Below are 20,411 nucleotides of genomic sequence, written 5' to 3'. Positions count from 1 at the left end.
TGCAAAATGATCATCCCAGTAAGTCTAGTTAACCATGCATAGTTACAGAATTTTTTTCTTGTGATGAGAACTTTTCAGATTTATTCTCTTAGCAACTTTCAGATATGCAGTACAGTATCAACTATAGTCACCATGCTGTACATTACATCCCCATAACTTACTTTATTTGTAACTGGAAGCTCTTACTTTTTGACCCCCTTCACCCATTTTACCCATTTTCCACCTCTGGCAACCACCAGTTTGTTTTATCTCTGAGTTTATTGTTGTTGAAAGATTCCACATATAAGTGAGATCATACGAATTTGTCTTTCTCTGCTTATTTTACTTAGCATAATACCCTCTAGGTTCATCCATGTTGTGCAAATGGTAATATTTCATTCTTTTTTTATGGTTGAATACTGTTCCATTATGTATATATTTTGTGTATTATACACATTTTCTTTATCCATTTATTTGTTGATGGACACTTAGGTTTTTTTCCCCATATCTTGGCCATTGTAAATAATGCTTCAGTGAACATGGGGGGTGCATATATCTTTTCAAGTTACTTTTTTTGTTTTCTTCAGTTAAATACCCAGAAGTGGAATCGCTGGATCCTATGGTAGTTTTATTTTTTGAGGCACCTTCATACTGTTTTCTATAATGACTGCACCATTATACATTTCCAGCAGCAACAGTGTGCAAGGGTTCCCTTTTCTCCATATCCTCTCTATCACTTGTTATTTCTTATCTTTTTGGTAATAGCCATTCTAACCAGTGTAAGGGAATATCTCATTGTGGTTTTAATTTACATTTCCCTGATGTTACCGACGTTGAGCATCTTTTCATGTCTGTTGGCCATCTGTATGTCGTCTTTGGCAAAAAGTCTATTCAAATCCTCTGCCCATTTTTTAATTGGACTGTTTTTTGCTATTGAGTTGTATGAATTCTTTACATATATATATATTTTTTTTAATTAATTTATTTTTGGTTGCGTTGGGTCTTCGTTGCTGCACGCTGGCTTTCTCTAGTTGTGGCGAGCGGGGACTACTCTTTGTTGCGGTGTGCGGGCTTCTCATTGCTGTGGCTTCTCTTGTTGCAGATCACAGGGTCTAGGTGCGCGGGCTTCAGTAGTTGTGGCACGTGGGCTCAGTAGTTGTGTGTATTTGAGATTTTTCTTGTTTCTTGAGGTAGGATTGTATTGCATAATCTTTCCTCGTAGAACTGCTTTTGCTGCATCCCATAGGTTTTGGGTCGTCATGTTTTTGTTGTCATTTGTTTCCAGGTATTTTTTGATTTCCTCTGATTTCTTCTGTGACCTCTTGGTTATTTAGTGGCATATTGTTTAACCTCCATGTGTTTTTACTTTTTACAGTTTTTTTCTCATAATATCTAGTCTCATAGCATTGTGGTCAGAAAATATACTTGATATGATTTCAGTTTTCTTAAATTTACCAAGTTTTCTTAAAATTACTTGATTTGTGACCCAACATATGATCTATCCTGGAGAATGTTCCATGAGCACTTGAGTAGAAAGTGTATTTTATTGTTTTGGGGTGGAATGTCCTATAAATACCAATTAAGTCCATCTGGTCTAATGTGTCATTTGAAGCTTGTGTTTGTCTATTTTCATTTTGGATGATTTGTCCATTGGTGGAAGTGGGGGTGTTAAAGTCGATATCCCCTTTTATGGCTGTTATTGTGTTACTGTGGTTGTGTTACTGTTGATTTCCCCTTTTATGGCTGTTAGCATTTGCCATACGTCTTGAGGTGCTCGTATCTTGGGTGCATAAATATTTACAATTGTTATATCTTCTTCTTGGATTGACCCCTTGATCATTACATAGTGTTCTTCTTTGTCTCTTGTAATAGTCTTTATTTTAAAGTCTATTTTGTCTGATATGAGAATTGCTACTCCAGCTTTCTTTTGGTTTCCATTTGCATGGAGTATCTTTCTCCATCCCCTCACTTTCAGTCTGTATGTGTCCCTAGGTCTGAAGTGGGTCTCTCTTAGACAGCATATATATGGGTCTTGTTTTTGCATCCATTCAGCCAGTCTGTGTCTTTTGGTTGGAGCACTTAGTCCATTTACATTTAAGGTCATTATCAATATGTATGTTCCTGTTACCATTTTCTTAATTGTTTTGGGCTTGTTTTTGTAGGTCTTTTCCTTCTTGTGTTTCCTGCCTAGAGAAGTTCCTTTAGCATTTGTTGTAAAGCTGGTTTGGTGGTGCTGAATTACCTTAACTTTTGCTTGTCTGTAAAGGTTTTGATTTCTCCATCGAATCTGAATGAGATCTGTGCTGGGTAGAGTAATCTGGGTTGTAGGTTTTTCCCTTTCATCACTTTAAATATGTCCTGCCAGTCCCTTCTGGCTTGCAGAGTTTCTGCTGAAAGATCAGCTGTTAACCTTATGGGGATTCCCTTGTATGTTATTTGTTGCTTTTCCCTTACTGCTTTTAATATTTTTTCTTTGTGTTTAATTTTTGATAGTTTGGTTAATATGTGTCTTGGTGTGTTTCTCCTTGGATTTATCCTGTATGGGACTCTCTATGCTTCCTGGACTTGATTGACCATTTCCTTTCCCATGTTAGGGAAGTTTTCAACTGTAATCTCATCAAATATTTTCTCAAGCCCTTTCTTTTTCTCTTCTTCTTCTACAACCCCTCTAATTTGAATGTTGGTGTGTTTAATGTTGTCCTAGAGATCTCTATGACTGTCCTCAATTCTTTTCATTCTTTTTCCTTTATTCTGCTCTGCAGCAGTTATTTCCACTATTTTATCTTCCAGGTCACTTCTCTGTTTTCTGCCTCAGTTATTCTGCTATTAATTCCTTCTAGAGAATTTTTAATTTCATTTATTGTGTTGTTCATCATTGTTTGTTTGCTGTTTAGTTCTTCTAGGTGCTTGTTAAACGTTTCTTGTATTTGCTCCATTTTCTTTCCAAGATGTTGGATCATCTTTACTGTCCTTACTCTGAATTCTTTTTCAGGTAGACTGCCTGTTTCCTCTTCATTTGTTTGGTCTGGTGAGTTTTTGCCTTGCTCCTTCATCTGCTGCATATTTCTCTTTCTTCTCATTTTATTTAACTTACTGTGTTTGGGGTCTCCTTTTCACGGCCTACAGGTTCGTAGTTCCCATTGTTTTTGGTGTCTGTCCACAGTGGGTGAGGTTGGTTCAGTGGCTTGTGTAGGCTTCCTGGGGGAGGGGACTGGTGCCTGTGTTTTGGTGGTTGGGGCTGGATCTTGTCTTTCTGGTGGGCGAGGCCATGTCTGGTGGTGTGTTTTGGGGTGTCTGCAAACTTAGTATGACTTTAGGCAGTCTCTCTGCTGACGTGTGGTGTTGTGTTCCTGTTTTGCTAGTTGTTTGGCATGGGGTGTCCAGCACTGGAGATTGCTGGCTGTTGGGTGGAGCTGGGTCTTAGCGTTGAGACAGAGTCTCTGGGAGAGCTCTCGCCAATTGATATTATGTGGGGCCGGGAGATCTCTGGTGGTCTTCTGGACTCAGCTCTCCCACCTTGGAGGCTCATGCCTGACATCCGGGTGAAGCACCAAGACCCTGCCAGCCACACAGTTCAGAAGGAAAGGAAGAAAAAAAAGAAAAAAGAAAGAAAATAAACAGTAAAATAAAAAAATAAGAGACAGCAACCAAACCAATAAACAAATCCACCAATGATAACAAGCACTAAAACTTAAACCAAGATAAACATAAAAATCAGAAACAAATCAGTTGCAGAAAGCAAACCCCAAGTCTACAGTTGCTCCCAAAGTCCACCACCTCTGTTTTAGGAATATTCGTTGTCCATTCAGGTATTCCACAGCTGCAGGGTTCATCAAGTTGATTGTGGGGTTTTATCTGCTAACCCTGAGGCTGCACGGAGAAGTTACCCTTTCTCTTCTTTTTTGCTCAGCTTCTGGGGTCAGCTTTGGTTTTCACCCTGCCTCTGTGTGTAGGTTGCCCTCAGGCATCTGTTCCCTGCCCAGACTGGAGGGGGTTAAAGTAGCGGCTGATTAGGGCTCTCTTGCTCACTCAGATCAGGGAGAGGGAGGGGTACGGTAGTCATAATTGGAATGTGGGGCGAGCCTGTGGCGGCAGAGGCTAGCATGACATTGCAACAGCCTGAGGTGCACCGTGTGTTCTCCTGGGGAAGTTGTCCCTGGATCACGGGACCCTGGCAGTGGTGTGCTGCACAGGCTCCCGGGGGTGTGTGGGTAGTGACCTGCGCTGGCACACAGGATTTTTGGTGGCAGCAGCAGCATTAGCGTTTCATGCCTGTATCTGGGATATGAGCAGATAGCTGTGGCTGGCGCCCATCTCAGGAGCTCATTTAGGCGGTACTCTGCCTTCTGTGGGCACACGGGGAAGGAGTCCCCTCTCCTCGCACACCCCCAAAACAGTGGTCTCTTCCCTCCTTGGCAGGTCCAGACTTTTCCCCAGACTCTCTCCTGTCTAGCTGTGGCACCCTAGCCCCCTTCAGGCTGTGTTCACGCAGCCAACACCAGTCCTCACCCTGGGATCTGACCTCCAAAGCCCAAGCCTCAGCTCCCAGCCCCCACTTGCCCTGGAGGGTAAGCAGACAAGCGTCTCAGGTTGGCGAGTGCTGGTCGGCACTGATCCTCTCTGTGGGAATCTCTCCGCTTTGCCCTCTGCACCCCTGTTGCTGCACTCTCCTCTGTGACTCCGAAGCTTCCCCCCCCCACCCCCCATCTCTGCCAGTGAAGGGGCTTCCTAGTGTGTGGAAACTTTTCCTCCTTCACAGCTCCTTCCCAGAGGTGCAGGTCCGTCCCTATTCTTTTGTCTCTGTTTTTTCTTTTTTCTTTTGCACTACTCAGGTAAATGGGGATTTTCTTGCCTTTTGGGAAGTCTGAAGTCTTCTGCCAGCGCTCAGTAGGTGTTCTGTAGGAGTTGTTCCACATGTAGGTGTATCTTTGATGTATTTGTGGGGAGGAAGGTGATCTCCATGTCTTACTCCTCCACCTTCTTTTTTTTTTTTTTTTTTTTTGTGGTACGTGTGCCTCTCACTGCTGTGGCCTCTCCCGTTGCGGAGCACAGGCTCCGGACGTGCAGGCTCAGCAGCCATGGCTCACGGGCCCAGCCGCTCCGCGGCATGTGGGATCTTCCTGGACCGGGGCACGAACCCATGTCCCCTGCATCGGCAGGCGGACTCTCAACCACTGCGCCACCAGGGAAGCCCTCCTCCACCTTCTTGAAGGTCTCTCTTGATCATATGATTTTTATCCTTCATTTTATTCATGTGGTATATCACATTGATTTGCGATTGTTGAACCATTCTTGTATCTTTGGAATAAACTCCACTTGATCGTGGTATGTGATCCTTTTAATATACGTATTGTTGAATCCAGTTGGCTTACATTTTGTTGAGGATTTTTACATCTATGTTCATCAGTGATATTGACCTGTAATTTTCTCTTTTGTGTGGTGTCCTTGTCTATTTTGGTATTGAGAAATGCTGGCCTTGTAAAATGAGTTTGGAAGTGTTGCTCCTTTTCTGTTATTTGGCATAGTTTGAGAGGGATTGGTATTAATTCTTCTTTGAATGTTTGGTAGAATTCACCAGTGAAGTTGTCTGGTCTCTTACTTTTCTTTGTAGGGAGTTTTAAAACTACTGGTTCAATCTCTTTACTAGTCATCATTCTGTTTAAATTTTCTGTTTCTTCATGATTCAGTCTTGGAAGGTTGTATGTTTCTAGGAATTTATCCATTTCTTCTCAGTTGTCCAATTTGTTGGCATATAATTTTTCATAGTAGCTTATTATTCTTTGTATTTCTGTACTGTCAGTTGTAATGCTTCCTTTTTCATTTTTGATTTTGAGTGAGTCTAGCTAAAGGTTTGTCAGTTTTATCTTTTCAAAGAACCAAATCTTGGTTTCACTCATCTTTTCTATTGTCGTTTTAGTCTCTGTTTCACTTATTTTTTCTCTTTGTTATTTCCCTCCTTCTGCTAACTTTGGGCCTTGTTTCTTCCTTTTCTAGTTCCTTGAGGTGTACAGTTATGTTGTTTACTCGAGATTTTTCTTGAGGTATAAAGTTAGGTTGTTTACTTGATTTAGCTACTTTTGCCTTTTAATCTTTTTTTAAAATAAATTTATTTGTTGTTTTTTTTAAAACTTATTTTTGGCTGTGTTGAGTCTTCGTTGCTGCATGCGGGCTTCCTCTAGTTGCGGTGAGTGGGGGATACTCTTCGTTGCGGTGCGTGGGCTTTTCATTGCGGTGCATGGGCGTCTCATTGCGGTGGCTTCTCTTGTGGAGCATGGGGCTGTAGGTGTGCGGGCTACAGTAGCTGTGGCACATGGTCTCAGTAGTTGTGGCTCGCGGGTTATAGAGTGCACGCTCAGTAGATGTGGCGCACGGGCTTATTTGCTCTGCGGCATTTGGGATCTTCCTGGACCAGGGCTCGAACCCGTGTTCCCTGCATTGGCAGGTGGATTCTTAACCACTGTCCCACCAGGGAAGTCCCTTGTGTTTTAATCTTCATACTAGTTTCAGTAGTGGTTAGTGCACTACCTTTGTGTATATTTACCTTTACCAGTGAGATTTATACTTTGATATGTTTTCTGCTTAGTAATTAGTGCTGCTTTTTTTCAGCTTAAAGAAATCCCTTTAACATTTCTTGTAAGGCTGGTTTAGTAGTGATAACTCCTTTAGCTTTTGCTTGTATGGAAAACTCTACCTCTTATTTAGTTCTGAATAACTTTGCTGGTTAAAGTGTTATTGGTTCGAAATTTTTTTTCTTTCATGACTTTGAATATATCATGCCACTCCCTTCTGTCCTGCAGTTTCTGCTGAAAAATCAACTGGGAGACTTATGAGGTACCTTATGTATAAAAAATTATTTTTCTTTTTCTGCTTTTAAGATTCTCTCCTTGTTTTTAACTTCTGGCATTTTAATTATAATGTGCTTTGTGTGGGTCTCTTTAGGTTCATCTTATTTGGAACTCTCTGGGCTTCCTGGATCTGGATGTCTTTTTCTTTTCCCAGGTTAGGCAAGTTTTCAGCCCTTACTTCTTAAAATAAGTTTTCTGCCCTTTTCTCTCTCTCTTCTTTTTCTGGGACCCCTAAAGTGTGAATATTACTCAGCTTGATGTTTTCTTACAAGTCCCTTATGGTATCTTTATTTTTTTTTTTATCATTCTTTTTTCTTTTTCCTGCTCTGTTTGGGTGATTTCCTCTGCCCTGTCTTGGGTTCATTGATCCTTTTTTTTCTGCTTTATCTAGTCTGATGTTGAACTCACCTAGTGTTTTGTTTTGTTTGTTTGTTTGGCTACACTGTGTGGCTTTTGGGATCTTAGTTCCCTGCACAGGGATTGAACCCGGGCCCCTGCAGTGAGAGAGCCAAGTCCTAACCATTGAACTGCCAGGGAATTCCCAAATCTAGTGTATTTTTTAGTTCATATTTTTCAGTTCTGTGATTTCTGTGTGGAACTCTCTTGTATTTTCTGTCTCTGTGTCAAAATTCTCACCATGTTTATTCTCCCAAGTTCAGTGAGCATCTTTACGACCATTACTTTGAACTCTTTATCAGGTAAATTACTTATCTTTGTTTCATTAGCATTTTTTTTCTTTTTTCCTGGGGTTTTATCATGTTCTTTTGTTTGGAACACATTCCTCTGTTTCTTCATTTTGCTTGATTCTCTGTTGGTTTCTGTGCAATAGATGAAAAACAACCACTTCTCCCAGTCTTAAAGGGTTGACCATAGGAGATAAACCTTATTGTTTAACCCTGCCCTAGCTCTTCGTGTCTTTCAAACCTTTGTGATTGTCCAAGAAGCTTATTTTATTTTTACTGGTTCCCAGTAGTTGAGGATGTGCCAAGGCCAGTGTCCCAAAGGGGAGTATCTCAGTCAGCACCTAGATTCAGGCTGAATGGAAGCCAAAACCTTAGGTATCAGTTTTTAAATAATGCAAATATGTGTATATATATATATTGCTGTGGGACCACAACCGTAAGCCTTGCTGGCCTCCAGGTTTGGATGCGTCGCTTGGGTAGCAGTCGCACAAATCAGGGCTCCAGAGGAGTACACAAGCTCCTTTCTGGGAGATATTGGTGAGCTATAGCAAGGCAGAGGGTGAGTGCAAAATGGCATCTCCCAGCCTCTGTTCCATGAAAGCACCTCTGTAGTCGTTAATGTGTGCCAAACCAGAAACCTGCTTCTAAGGCCAAAACTCCTGGACAAACAAATAGGCCACTTTCTCAGAGAGACTAGGGAAGTGTTTCTGTCAACTGTCTGTGTGGTGTCCTGAGAGTGGCAGTCTGCCAAGAACTGTCTCTCTGATTGTTACAGTCCCATGGGACCCAGGAACACAAGCCCCTCTGACTGCCAGAGCCAGGTGATCAAGGGGTGTCCTCTGGGTAGCAAACATAAAAACTGGGTCACCAAACATAAAATGGCAGAGGGGGAGCAGGAAGATGGTGTCCACCAGTCTCCATCCCTGGAGAGCATCCCAGCAGGCCCCTGCTGCTTCGGCCATTGCTTTAAAATTAGGAAATTAGTCTCTTTCACGTAAAGCCTGGGTGATTTCAAAAGGCTGCTTCTGTGCTGGGCCCTGGTGCAGGTGAGTCTGCACACAAGCCCTTTCAGAGCCATTCCTCGATTTGCCACACCCCATGTGTTTCATGGGCTTGAGCCCCATTGGTCTTCAAAGCCAGACATTTTGGGGGCTCATCTTTCAGCTGCCAGTCTTAAAAATTGGGGTGCCCAATGTGGGTTATGAGCCCTTTGCTCCTCAGGGAGAAGCTCTGGGTTTTGAGTTCCCTCCCGACTGTGGGTCGCTGCACCAGGGTGGGGTTTATTGTGAGATTGTGTCTCAGCCTTTCCTACCTGCTTCGGTGTGGTTTCTCTCTGGTTTGGGTGATGTGGAGGGCCTTGCTCTGCCAGTTTTTAGGTTATTGTCAGAGGAAATTGTTGAATGTGTAGCTGTAGATTTCAGTGTGAGTGTGGAGGAGGTGAGATCAGGATCTTCCATCTTGAACTGGAACCCTGACATTCTTTTATTCACATAATATCTCCATAGTATAACCCACATGCCATGAAAACCTGACCAAATACATCTGCTTATAGTCCTGTCCTTTAATCCTGTGTTTGTGTGTACATGCATACATACATACATATATACATGCTTACTTACGGACCTTACTAGGAAGTTTTTACATCTGAAGATAAAGAGACAAGAAGAAAGTTGACTAGCAGATAAAAAGGAAAAATATATATGAGAAAAAATGTGAGTTACAGTGCTTTTCATCACCTTCCTAAATTGTTCATTCTATTGATTACCCTTTTCTTGACTGATCTTTTTGCGTTGACATTTGTTTGTTTTGTTTTGGGGGGGTTTCAGGCCCACATCTTGCCCATATCCTGTCACCTAATAAAGAACTAGTGGAACTGTAAGTGCTCTCTGCCTATAGAAATGAACCTCATTTGCCTTCCTCCATCCGCTTCTTGTATTTCATTTGACCAAGGCCTTCATTTCACACACACAGTTACCAGGCACTCACGTGGCCACAAGCCGGTTAGTGTGTTTGGCACTGGCAATATACGAATGACTTTTAACGTGGGTTTAGTATTCATTGTGCTCAGAGTGCAGTAGGGCAGATAAATAGTAGACAAGTAACCACAGCAATAGTAACTATACCTGTAACAAGGGCCAGAGGACTGACTAATCACCTGTGCTCTTGGCATCAGGATCAGGGACAGTATCTCAGAAAAGGCAAGGTATTCTGGGCAGAGGGAAAAGCCATAGAGGCATAAAATAACATGAAATTTTGGGAGTTATGAGGTATTGAAAAAGTACAACGTGGGGCTTTCCTGGTGGCGCAGTGGTTGGGAGTCCGCCTGCCGATGCAGGGGACGCGGGTTCATGCCCCGGTCCGGGAAGATCCCACATGCCGTGGAGTGGCTGGGCCCGTGAGCCATGGCCGCTGAGCCTGCGCGTCGGGAGCCTGTGCTCCACCATGGGAGAGGCCACAACAGTGAGAGGCCCGCGTACCGCAAAAAAAAAAAACAAGTACAATGTGAAAAGACAAGATGGGGCGAAGTAACCTGTGGATGGATTGTAAAGCATCTTCTGTGCAGATTTAAGGAATGTGATTTTATTCTGACAACTCCTCAGACATTTTAAGGAAGGTAGTCACCTGAGATAAAAAGTGTTTTGAAGTCACTCAGAATTCAGGTCACATCTCTGCTTATGTCACTTACTAGCTGAATACTCTTGGGCCTGCATTTCTGAACCTCAGTGTTCACATCTGTGAAATGGGTGTAGCTTGGACTGAGAGTACCTTGGTTTGTGAGTGACTTAATCATTCAGCAAACATTATTTATTGAGCGCCTGTTATACATAATGCCCAGAGAAATTTTACAGGGAAGGGAAATGCAGTAGGATGAGCCTACAAAGCTTAGAAAAGGTAGATGCTGTATCAGCGCATTTAGAACTTAGCACATTTCTCTTTTCACAGCTATTCTTTTTTTTTTTTTTTTGCGGTACGCGGGCCTCTCACTGCTGTGGCCTCTCCCGTTGCGGAGCACAGGCTCTGGACGCGCAGGCTCAGCGACCATGGCTCACGGGCCCAGCCACTCCGCGGCATGTGGGATCTTCCTGGACTGGGGCACGAACCTGTGTCCCCTGCATTGGCAGGGGGACTCTCAACCACTATGCCACCAGGGAAGCCCCCTGTTTAATTTTAAATATTCCTCATCTTCTTGTCTCCATTCCTGTTGCCAAAGCCTTCGTTCTGGCTCTTACCTCTCATCTGGACTCTGCAGTAGTTGGCTTCTCTTCTTCTTTAATTCATTTTCTCTTTGATGAGAAAGTTCTCACTTTAAGTGATACTGGCCATATGCTGAGCGCTTGCTAACTGTCAGATGACTGCTAATGCCCTGCATTATCTCAGATTGTTAGGATATGCCTGGGGTCTGCTGCTAGACCAGGAGTTGAAGGCTCACCCTCTCCTTGGTTGGCTAAGAGCAAAGTGTGTCAGTTCCAGCCTCCCCATGCCTTTTGTCTCCTCTTGCGCAAGGCCTGCTTCCTTGTTCTCTTTGTTTCCCTGTCTTCTGCCAGATGCCTGGGGCCTTCTTATCATCTACTGTTTGCTGGAATCCAAAGCTTTTAAAAGTTAACCATTCATGCTAGGTAGATTGGACATGAGCTCATCCTCTGCATTTGTATTAGGGGTGTGTTCTACACTTAACCATGAGATTTGAAGCTTTAAAAAAAATCTCATATTTTAATAAGACGTCTCTTCTCTCAGCCCTCACAGTAGGTATATTTTGTACTTGCTGTGAACCTGCCATTGAAATGATCATACTCATGGTCTTTAACTTTTTTGTACTTCCACCCTGATAAGAAAGTGTCTTGCAGTGGGGTGGTGGAATGCCTTTTTTGTCTTTTCTTGTTCTGCCCATTTTTAGTCTCTGCTTGATTATGTGGAATCTGACTATCCATGAAGGTAAGATGGACTTGGAGATCTACTTGTAGGTTCTCAGGTTGAAGGTATCTGTATCCCAGTATTTTATCACAATGCTTTGTACCTATTAGGTGAATTTGTCACATACAGATAGCTTCCTCGTCACACGGACAGTATACTTTCTATTCTGCTTTTCTTCTCCCTATGTAACAGTTGGGAGTTGAGAAGAGCATTAACTCACTTATTTGTATTTTGTTTTTGATGCTCCAGGTCAGGATGGCTAACTGGTTGGCTTCCCACATGGTGTCCTTCGTCAACATCACACCTTAAAGAAGCTGAAGAGAAAATTTTAAAATGTAAGGTTTTCTTCTTATAAGTTAACTGAGCCATTTACTAAAATAGGTCCAATATAAAGCATCGCCTTGAAACTGAAGATCAGATTCTGTTGTGTGTTAGTTGTTGGCAAAAGAACTTTTTTTTCCTTTTACGTGTCATCAGTAAGTACATAAGTGTGGGAAGAAGTCAAGGGTTCTCAAACTTTTTGGTCTTGAGTCCCTTTTATACTCTTAAATTAGGAAGTACCCCAAGGAACTTTGTTTAGAGGTTATAGCTATCAATATTTACTGTATTAAAAATTAAAACTGAGGGCTTCCCTGGTGGCGCAGTGGTTGGGAGTCCGCCTGCCGATGCAGGGGACACGGGTTTGTGCCCCGGTCAGGGAGGATCCCACATGCCGCGGAGCGGCTGGGCCCGTGAGCCATGGCCGCTGGGCCTGCGTGTCCGGAGCCTATGCTCCTCAACGGGAGAGGCTGCAACAGTGAGAGGCCCGCATACCGCCAAAAAAAAAAAAAAAAAAAAATTAAAGCTGAATAATTCAAAATATGTCAACTTATTAATTTATTTTAAAACAATAGTAATAAACCCATTGCAGGTTAAAATAAATAACATGTTTTCTAAAAATAACTGCTTTCTAAACAAATGTAGTGAAAAGAGTAACATTGTTTACAAGTTTACACCTCTTTAATATCTGGCTTAATGTAAGGCAGCTGGATTCTCATATCTGCTTCTGCATTCAGACTGTTGGTAGTCACTTATCATGTGACCTCTGGAAAACTCCACTGTATACCCATCAGAGAATGAGAGTGAAAAAGGCAAATAAAGTCTTAGATTGTTATGAAAATAGTTTTGACCTCGTGAGACCTCCTGAAAGGATCTGTGGCTCACCAGAGGTCCGCAGACTGCTCTGAGAGCAGGCAGAGCAAGTAGCCTTGTCTAGTAGAACACATATCGCAGAGCAAGTAGCCTTGTCTAGTAGAACACATACGACTACATCCAGGTAACCTGTTCTAGGCGCAGGGCTGCAGTCCAGGGGTTACAGCGTCTTGGGCAAGTTCCTTTTCTCACCTTCCTAGTTTTTGCCCATAAGAGGAGTGGGCGGGGTGATCCTTAGTCTAGTATTCTAGGATTCTTTATGTCTACATTTATAGTAGTGTGGAAACCTTTATCTTTTTTGTTTCTTGTGAGCACTGAAATTTACCCACACTTTTACTGTCAGAGTGTTCCCAGATATCTGTGGGTATACTTTCAAGTAAAGGTGTTTACTGTGAAATTTTGTTTAGAGGAAGAGCTTAAGTGGTGCAGTGCACATACATGATTATTATGTATATTTGTGCATATACTTGTCCACACCTGTTTTTCATACTCTCTGCCACAAATGAATTTTGTTTGTGCATTTGAATGATTCAGGAGTAAGTGACCATAACGGGATATATCCAAAGAAGGGGACAATTAGCCATCTTATTTGGATTTTTAACATGCAAATGGATTTCTACTCTGTATGTTTGGGTAATCTTGTTCTCTACAAAGCTGGCAAAGTTGTCATTGTGATTTACTAAAAGAAAAAATTCTTGTCAGGAGATTAAAAAAAAGGGTGCTAGATACTCAATTCATGTGTTTAACAGACATACTGATTTCCTACTGCTGGGTTCTAGGGATGCAAATAGGAGTGAGAATTGGCCCCTGCTTTAATATCAGACATAGAAGCAAGCAGCTAATACAGTGGGGTGAGCTCTCTCATAGAGGTCACAGATCGTTTTTATGGGAATGTGCAGACATCTATGTTCAGAATGTGGTTTGGCTTGGCACTAGTACCGGATCACCTCCTTTTCTAAACTGGTGTCATTTCCACTCACTCTGGGCTCTGTTAATATTCTGAGCAAATGCTGGGTTTCCCCTCTGCCACTATGTGGGTACAAAACTGGAGATTATTTGGTTAAAGGGCAGAAACTCCCGGTTCTCCGTGTTTGTCCACTGCAGATGTATATGCACAAATAATTAAGATATATCTTAAGTGTAGCTATTCAGTTGATAATTTAATGTAAAAGAATTTCAAATAAGTTTCATCTTTAGTCAGTTTTGGGGGAGATTTAAAGTATTTAGTCCTGTAGCATTGAGGGCAAGAAAGATTTTTTATCTACAAAATTGTGATTATTTGCTTTCTCTAGAGAGATTGTTGGATACGAACTCAGACTACCTGGCACCTCATGCTGAGGAGTTCCTGCCATCTTTTTCTACTAAACATTATGATGACTTAAGATTTCAGTTATGTGTTTAATACATGTTAATTCTTCCCTAAATTCATGATGATGTTTTAGGGAAAAATGTTTCTTTTGAGTCTGAGTTCAACGTTCAATGCTTAATCTTCAAGTGTTCTACACATACAAGGTAGTATTCTATTGTCTGTAAAGCTAGAGACTTTAAAATAATGGATTCAGCAGCCACTAAGTTCCACTCCAGTACCCTCAACTGATAGATATGGAAAGAAGTCCAAAGAGCTGACATGACTTGCCAGAAAACCTAGGCCACAGTTGCTTGAGACTTGTCTGAGATAGATCTTACCACCAAGATGTAAAATATGGTAATTAAGAAATACTTGCTTTGGGACTTCCCTGGTGGTGCAGTGGTTCAGAATCCGCCTGCCAGTGCAGGGGACATGGGTTTGAGTCCTGGTACGGGAAGCTCCCATGTGCTGCGGAGCAACTAAGTGTGTGCACCACAACTACTGAGCCTGCACCCTAGAGCCTGCAAGCCACAACTACTGAGCCTGCATGCCACAACTACTGAGCCTGCATGCCACAACTACTGAAGCCCGCTCACCTAGAGCCCGTGCTCTGCAGCAAGAGAAGCCACTGCAATGAGAAGCCTGTGCACCACAATGAAGAAGTAAACAAACAAATAAATAAATAAAATTAAAGAAAAAAATAATTGCTTCAATAAAATGTGCACTTTTTTTTTAGGGCTGATATAATAAAGGCTAAACTCATATAAATGAATACCAGATGGTTTCTAAATTATTAATTTCTGATTGCTCTGAGAATACTCCCCTTCTCAGAAGTAGTGACACTAAGCAGAATTTCTCTTTTATGTTTCCATTAGGTGTCCCCTGCACATACAAAAAAGGACCTGTTCGTATATCTAATGGAAATAAAATATGGACACTGAAGCTTTCTCATAATATTTCAAATAAGACTCCACTTGTCCTCCTCCATGGTTTTGGAGGAGGTCTTGGACTCTGGGCACTGAATTTTGGAGATCTTTGCACCAATAGACCTGTCTATGCTTTTGACCTGCTGGGCTTTGGACGAAGTAGCCGACCCAGATTTGACAGTGATGCAGAAGAAGTAGAGAATCAGTTTGTGGAATCCATTGAAGAGTGGAGATGTGCATTAGGATTGGACAAAATGATTTTGCTTGGACACAACCTGGGTGGGTTCCTGGGTGCTGCCTACTCACTGAAGTACCCATCAAGGTAAGTGATGGTGACAAAAGAGAGGCACCCAAGCGCTGGTTTCCAGTTCCCCTCTTTGGTGGTTGTTGGTGTCTGAACCTTATAAGACAGATATTGTCTTAAAGGACCCTGTAGACTGAATAGCCACAACTGATGGCCAATTTAGTAGCAGAAATAGTGTTGTCAGGTTTTCCTATTACATATGCTACACATTGGTAGGAGGCTTGTGAAAGGACTTTCTGTTTGTTAGAATGTACACAATTTAAGCCACGAGTAAAAACTGTTGTTATTGTTTACAGTTATTATTATCATTAGACCTATGGATCCAGCAGGCTTTTCCTAACCTTTTCCAGGTTTTAGTAAGCTGCAATAGAAAACCAGAGGTTAGAAATTAGAAGACGTAGGTGCTAGTGCTATCTTTACGGCTTAGAGCAAATCACTTAATCTCTAAATTTTAGTTTCCACATCTCTAAGCTACAGAAAATACACCTGCATAGAATATCTTCTGGCTTTTTTTTATTATTATACTGTGCCCTAACCTTTATTGCCATAGAATTTTTTTCTGAGTCATTGAATTAATGAGTGTTTACTTCAGAATCTTTGTAACATCTCTTCCTTTCTTTCTTTCTTTTTTTGCGGTATGCGGGCCTCTCACTGCTGTGGCACAGGCTCCGGACGCGCAGGCTCAGCGGCCATGGCTCATGGGCCCAGCCGCTCCGCGGCATGTGGGATCTTCCCAGACCGGGGCACGAACCCGTGTCCTCTGCTTCGGCAGGCGGACTCTCAACCACTGCGCCACCAGGGAAGCCCTCTCTTCCTTTCTTTACCTTATTTTCTTATGCTATTTCCTATTATTTATGTTGCTAATCTGGGGGGAGGTCACAAAATCATATTTTGTATGATTAGTAAGTATAGACCAGATGATACCACAGTGTAGCACACAGTATAGGAAGGTGGCAGTTAACCTCTAGGGTTCTCCTTCCCCCTAGCTTTTTTCCTATGTTGCTTTTCGGGATGGCTTTCCTTGGAGCACTTCTCTTTTACCGGAGAAGAAAGAGATCAATAAATAAGAATGTCTCTGTTCTTATAGAGACATCATTTCCTTTGCTGCAGACGTCCTCACTGCTCCGTAATGGTCCCCATTTGTGTTAACTTCTTACCTTACAGAAACTTTTTCTGCTTGATCCTGACTAAGCAAATTCATCTAGATTTCCATAGAAGATCAGATGTTATGGTTAATAGAACAGTTCAGCAGACTCACAGATCCAAATGTAGTTAAACACAATTGACTGTTACCAGTGTAAGTGTTCATAATTATAGCAAGCCTCATAGTGAGTGAGATTTAGCATTAGCTGTTTCTTCAAGTTGCACTCCTACTAAGCAGTTGGGTGGTTGTCAGGGTCGCCATCTGTGTGATCTGAGAGGTTTTACCTGAGCCAGAAAAGCTGCTTGGTGGCATACACATATTTTCTCTGGTGCAGCGGAGTGGTCTGTTGTATACTGTAAGTAACTACCTACTCTAAATGTCACTTATCCAACTTTAACTTGATCCAGGTACCTTTAAAAAACTTTTTTTAGAGCTGTTTGAGAGGGAGGTATAGAGATTTCCCATGTAATCCTTGTTCCTACACATGCATAGCCTCCCCTACAAGGACCATTTTTATTATGCTGTCATGAGATTAAATCTTTGAGTTTCAGAAAGATTTTGGTGGGGTGGGGTGAGAGGAGGGGAAAAAATGGTCTAATAGAGACCAGATGAGGTTCAGTTAATTTCCTTCACTCACTATGCTGCTTTTCTTATCTCTCTTTCTCTCTTTTTTCTCAAGTGGACTTTGAGAATATGACTTTTTTCTTTGCCTCCTCAGGTATGATAGATATAATCTGTACTTTTTTTTTCTCCTAAGTAAAACCACAGCTCTTTAATTTCTATTGTTCCTATGCATGGAGGAAAAAACCACAAAGACAACACTTTTTTTTACTTGTTGGGACTTATGTCCCAATCCATACCTATTTCTGCCCTTAATCTTTTATGGGCAGCCCCATTCTTTCATTCTTTGTTTATTTTTATAGGACAGTTTGAGGAGAAGTGTGAAAATGCCTAGTTTAATGTACTTGTTTAGGAATGATTCTAATAATAGAAAATAAATAAAAACTAATTTTTTCCAATTTTTGGTACATTAGGTCAACCTGTGTGCTTCATCTCTATGAGCAGCAGAGTGCCTCTGTCCATAAAAGTTGTTCTATAGCCTAACTTGTGGCAGTGATCCCATATTTTCCCCAGATTCTTGATATTGATTAAAAACTGAGTATTCAGCAATTGTGATTCTTTATGTAAAAGTACCTGGATGAGTCCTTCATTGAAATAAACAGGTTGGTTCTGTTAAAATAATGTTGAGTGACTTTGTGTGCTTGTAAGGCTTACAGTGCATTGGGGGAAAAGACACAAATAACCACATGAGTAGCATGACAGCTGTGAGAAATCTTGATGAATATCTGACCCAGTCTCAGGTCCATTATGGTATCCTAAAGAAGTGTAATTCGAGCTGAGGCGGAGGTCTCAAAGGGATGTAGCAGGAGAGCATTCTAGGTAGTAGGGACAAAAATTGCAAAGGCCCTGTTCTAGGGGGACATCTGGGCCATTCTGGAAAGGCTGTGTGGTTGGTGGGCAGAGAAGTTATGAACTGATTAATGGATAACTCCAAATGGAGGCACAAACCTCACGTTCCTTCCGCTAAAATGACCTTAGTTCATCCCCGTTCTCTTACCGTGATGTGTGATAATTAGAGATGTTTTCTGTAATTTTACTTGTAGATTAATGTGCATTAATTAAACAGGACCACTGTGTGAGGTGTCTTGGGCTGCCACTCTGTAAAATCTTCTTCATCAAGCAGTGTCTGATCACCTTAAGGGGGGAACAAAGGGAATAGAGGAAACCAGCAACAATAGCCAAAGATACCGTCTCCTTTCTTTCATCTGTGTACTCAGTGTTTCCTTTTCATTTTCCTTTTCATTCTGGCCCCTGCTGTTCAGGATCCCATACAGAGACTATCTGTATTTTATAGGTATTTGTTATAAACTAAGGAAAAGGACACTATGAAAACTTTTATTAACTTAGAAAGTGTTTAGCAAAGAGATCCATTCCAAGTCACAAGAGTATAGGTTACAACTGGTCTTCTCCACTAAAAGGTTTTCAAATCATCTTGCTTTTGACCTTGCCTGGCTCTGTCTCCTGTCCCCAGACTATGTGGAGCTGGGCTGAGCATTTCTTATCAGCCTGTCTTGAGAAGAAAGACTGTTCTACTTGACTCGAAGTTAGAGGTATTTAAGTTTATTGTTCTGTGCCCCATCCTCCCCTCAGTGGCTTGGAACCAATGGGAACTATCTGGGGCTAACTTCTTTTTGAGAATGCCTCATTTGTGCACTGACTCGAGTTCTTTCTGGTCCTTTTCCTTGTTCCTTAGTAGGTCCTGTAAACTCCTTTGTACATTTTGGTTCTGGGTCTGGTCATTCCTGTTGTATTATTTCTGGCTGGTAGCTGACTTTAAGTCTTGTGAAAGTCAGGTTTCCATAGACTTGTTAGCATTTAGACTCAGCTGTCCCAGAATGTTGGAGCAGGTGTTACCTACCTCTTTGCCCTGTAGGCTGTAATCTGCTCACCATCTTCAAACTCAAGACCTACTGTAATGACTAACCTGGAGAAGAATGCTTCATTATGTTTCTATACTGATGAGCTCTTCTTGTGTTCCTGCTTTGCTGGTTCTTTGTTTTTCCTGTAGTTTGCATTAGCCTCTGATTCTTTTTTTTTTTCTCTTTCTTTTCTTTAGGGGAGGGGGTCTTCATTGCTGTGCGCAGGCTTTCTCTAGTTGTGGAGAGTGGGGGCTACTCTTCATTGTGGTGCGCGGGCTTCTCATTGCAGTGGCTTCTCTTGTTGTGGAGCACGGGCTCTAGGCACTTGGGCTTCAGTAGTTGTGGCATGAGGGCTCAGTAGTTGGGGCTCGCGGGCTCTAGAGTGCAGACTCAGTAGTTGTGGTGCACAGGCTCAGTTGCTCCGTGGCATGTGGAATCTTCCCGGGCTTCCAGGGCTTGAACCTGTGTCCCCTGCATTGGCAGGTGGATTCTTAACCACTGCATCACCAGGGAGGTCCCTAGCCTCTGATTCTTGATAAAGATGTCTGATAGGATGACTCACATGCTGTCTGGCTAGACCCGTTCCTTAAGCCTAGATGTGAACTAACAATCCCATCAGGCTATCCTCTATGGGATATTAGAGGGTCGAGTCTGGATTAGTATATGAGTTTGGATATACATTAAAACTAAATAGCGCCTAGCAAATGAGGAGATAATCTTCTTACTAGAGAAGCAGGTGAGAAGATAGCCTGGGAACTTGGTCTGGTGCAGGATTATAAGGAGTGTGAGCCAAAGCCTGTGATAAAGCTTTTCTGAAGAATAAAAAAAGTTAAATTACTCATTCCTTACATGGTCCCAGCCACTGTCTTCCCATGCTTCTAGAATGAATTATTCTCTAGTAATCTTCCTGTATTTGCTACTATAACTAGCTAGCATTTACTGGGTATTTGTTATTTGAGAGCCGCCAGCCTAAGTGCTTTGCATGGTCTCTCATTTAAAATCCTTACAACCAAAAATAAGCGACAGTTAATTTCTGAGGTTTTTTACAAGTGGAGGCAGATGATATATAACTACAGTTTAGACGTTGTTGCAGAGCTTTTAAAAAATTGTTTTCCAACTTTTTTGACTACAACCCTCAGTAATGATTATATGTGTGTCTGAAACAAAAGTTTTGTTATATGATACATTTTTCTATTCCAAATTATACAATTTTATTAAAAAACAGACTGGCTCTGACTCTGTAAGTGGATTTTACTACCCACTAATGAGTAATGACCTGCAAGATTAATATGAGAAATAACAGTGGTGTTCTAATGTCATCCAGGGGACCAGAAAAATTCAGACTGGACTAACTCCTATGCTTACTCTGGTTATACTTTATAAAATTTGTACATCATTATAGATAAGGATCAAAAGGAAACTGGAAAAGCACAATATTCCAAATATTTACTGAGCATCTACCATGTGCTAGGCTGAAGGCATAGGATCAAACAACAGTTGGGGCAATTTACTCCATTTCAAAAAGAAAAAAAATGTTATCTGCTCCTGTATATATACTCTGTGTAACCTGTTAAAATCTCATAGATCCATACTAAACAA

The 20,411-nt window shown here is 41.8% G+C and overlaps 1 protein-coding gene across 5 annotated transcripts in view; it reads left to right on the top strand.

Moving 5' to 3' along the window:
• ABHD5 (abhydrolase domain containing 5, lysophosphatidic acid acyltransferase) overlaps positions 1-20,411 on the top strand; it is a 40,274-nt gene that overhangs the window by 9,505 nt on the left and 10,358 nt on the right. For 4 of the 5 annotated variants that reach the window (XM_027088155.1, XM_027088156.1, XM_027088154.1 and 1 more), the window contains 2 exons: positions 11,669-11,754; positions 14,834-15,206. In XM_027088155.1, the coding sequence (XP_026943956.1) occupies positions 11,669-11,754; positions 14,834-15,206 (459 nt within the window). The remainder of the gene's footprint in view (positions 1-11,668; positions 11,755-14,833; positions 15,207-20,411) is intronic. The other variant, XM_027088158.1, reaches the window with a different exon arrangement.

The sequence above is a fragment of the Aethalodelphis obliquidens genome, unplaced genomic scaffold (genome assembly GCF_003676395.1).
Source record: "Aethalodelphis obliquidens isolate GAN/ISIS:26980383/991018 unplaced genomic scaffold, ASM367639v1 scaffold62, whole genome shotgun sequence".
Lineage (NCBI taxonomy): Eukaryota > Metazoa > Chordata > Mammalia > Artiodactyla > Delphinidae > Aethalodelphis > Aethalodelphis obliquidens.
Note: the sequence above shows the minus strand (reverse complement) of the source record. Positions and strands in the feature narration are given on the sequence as shown.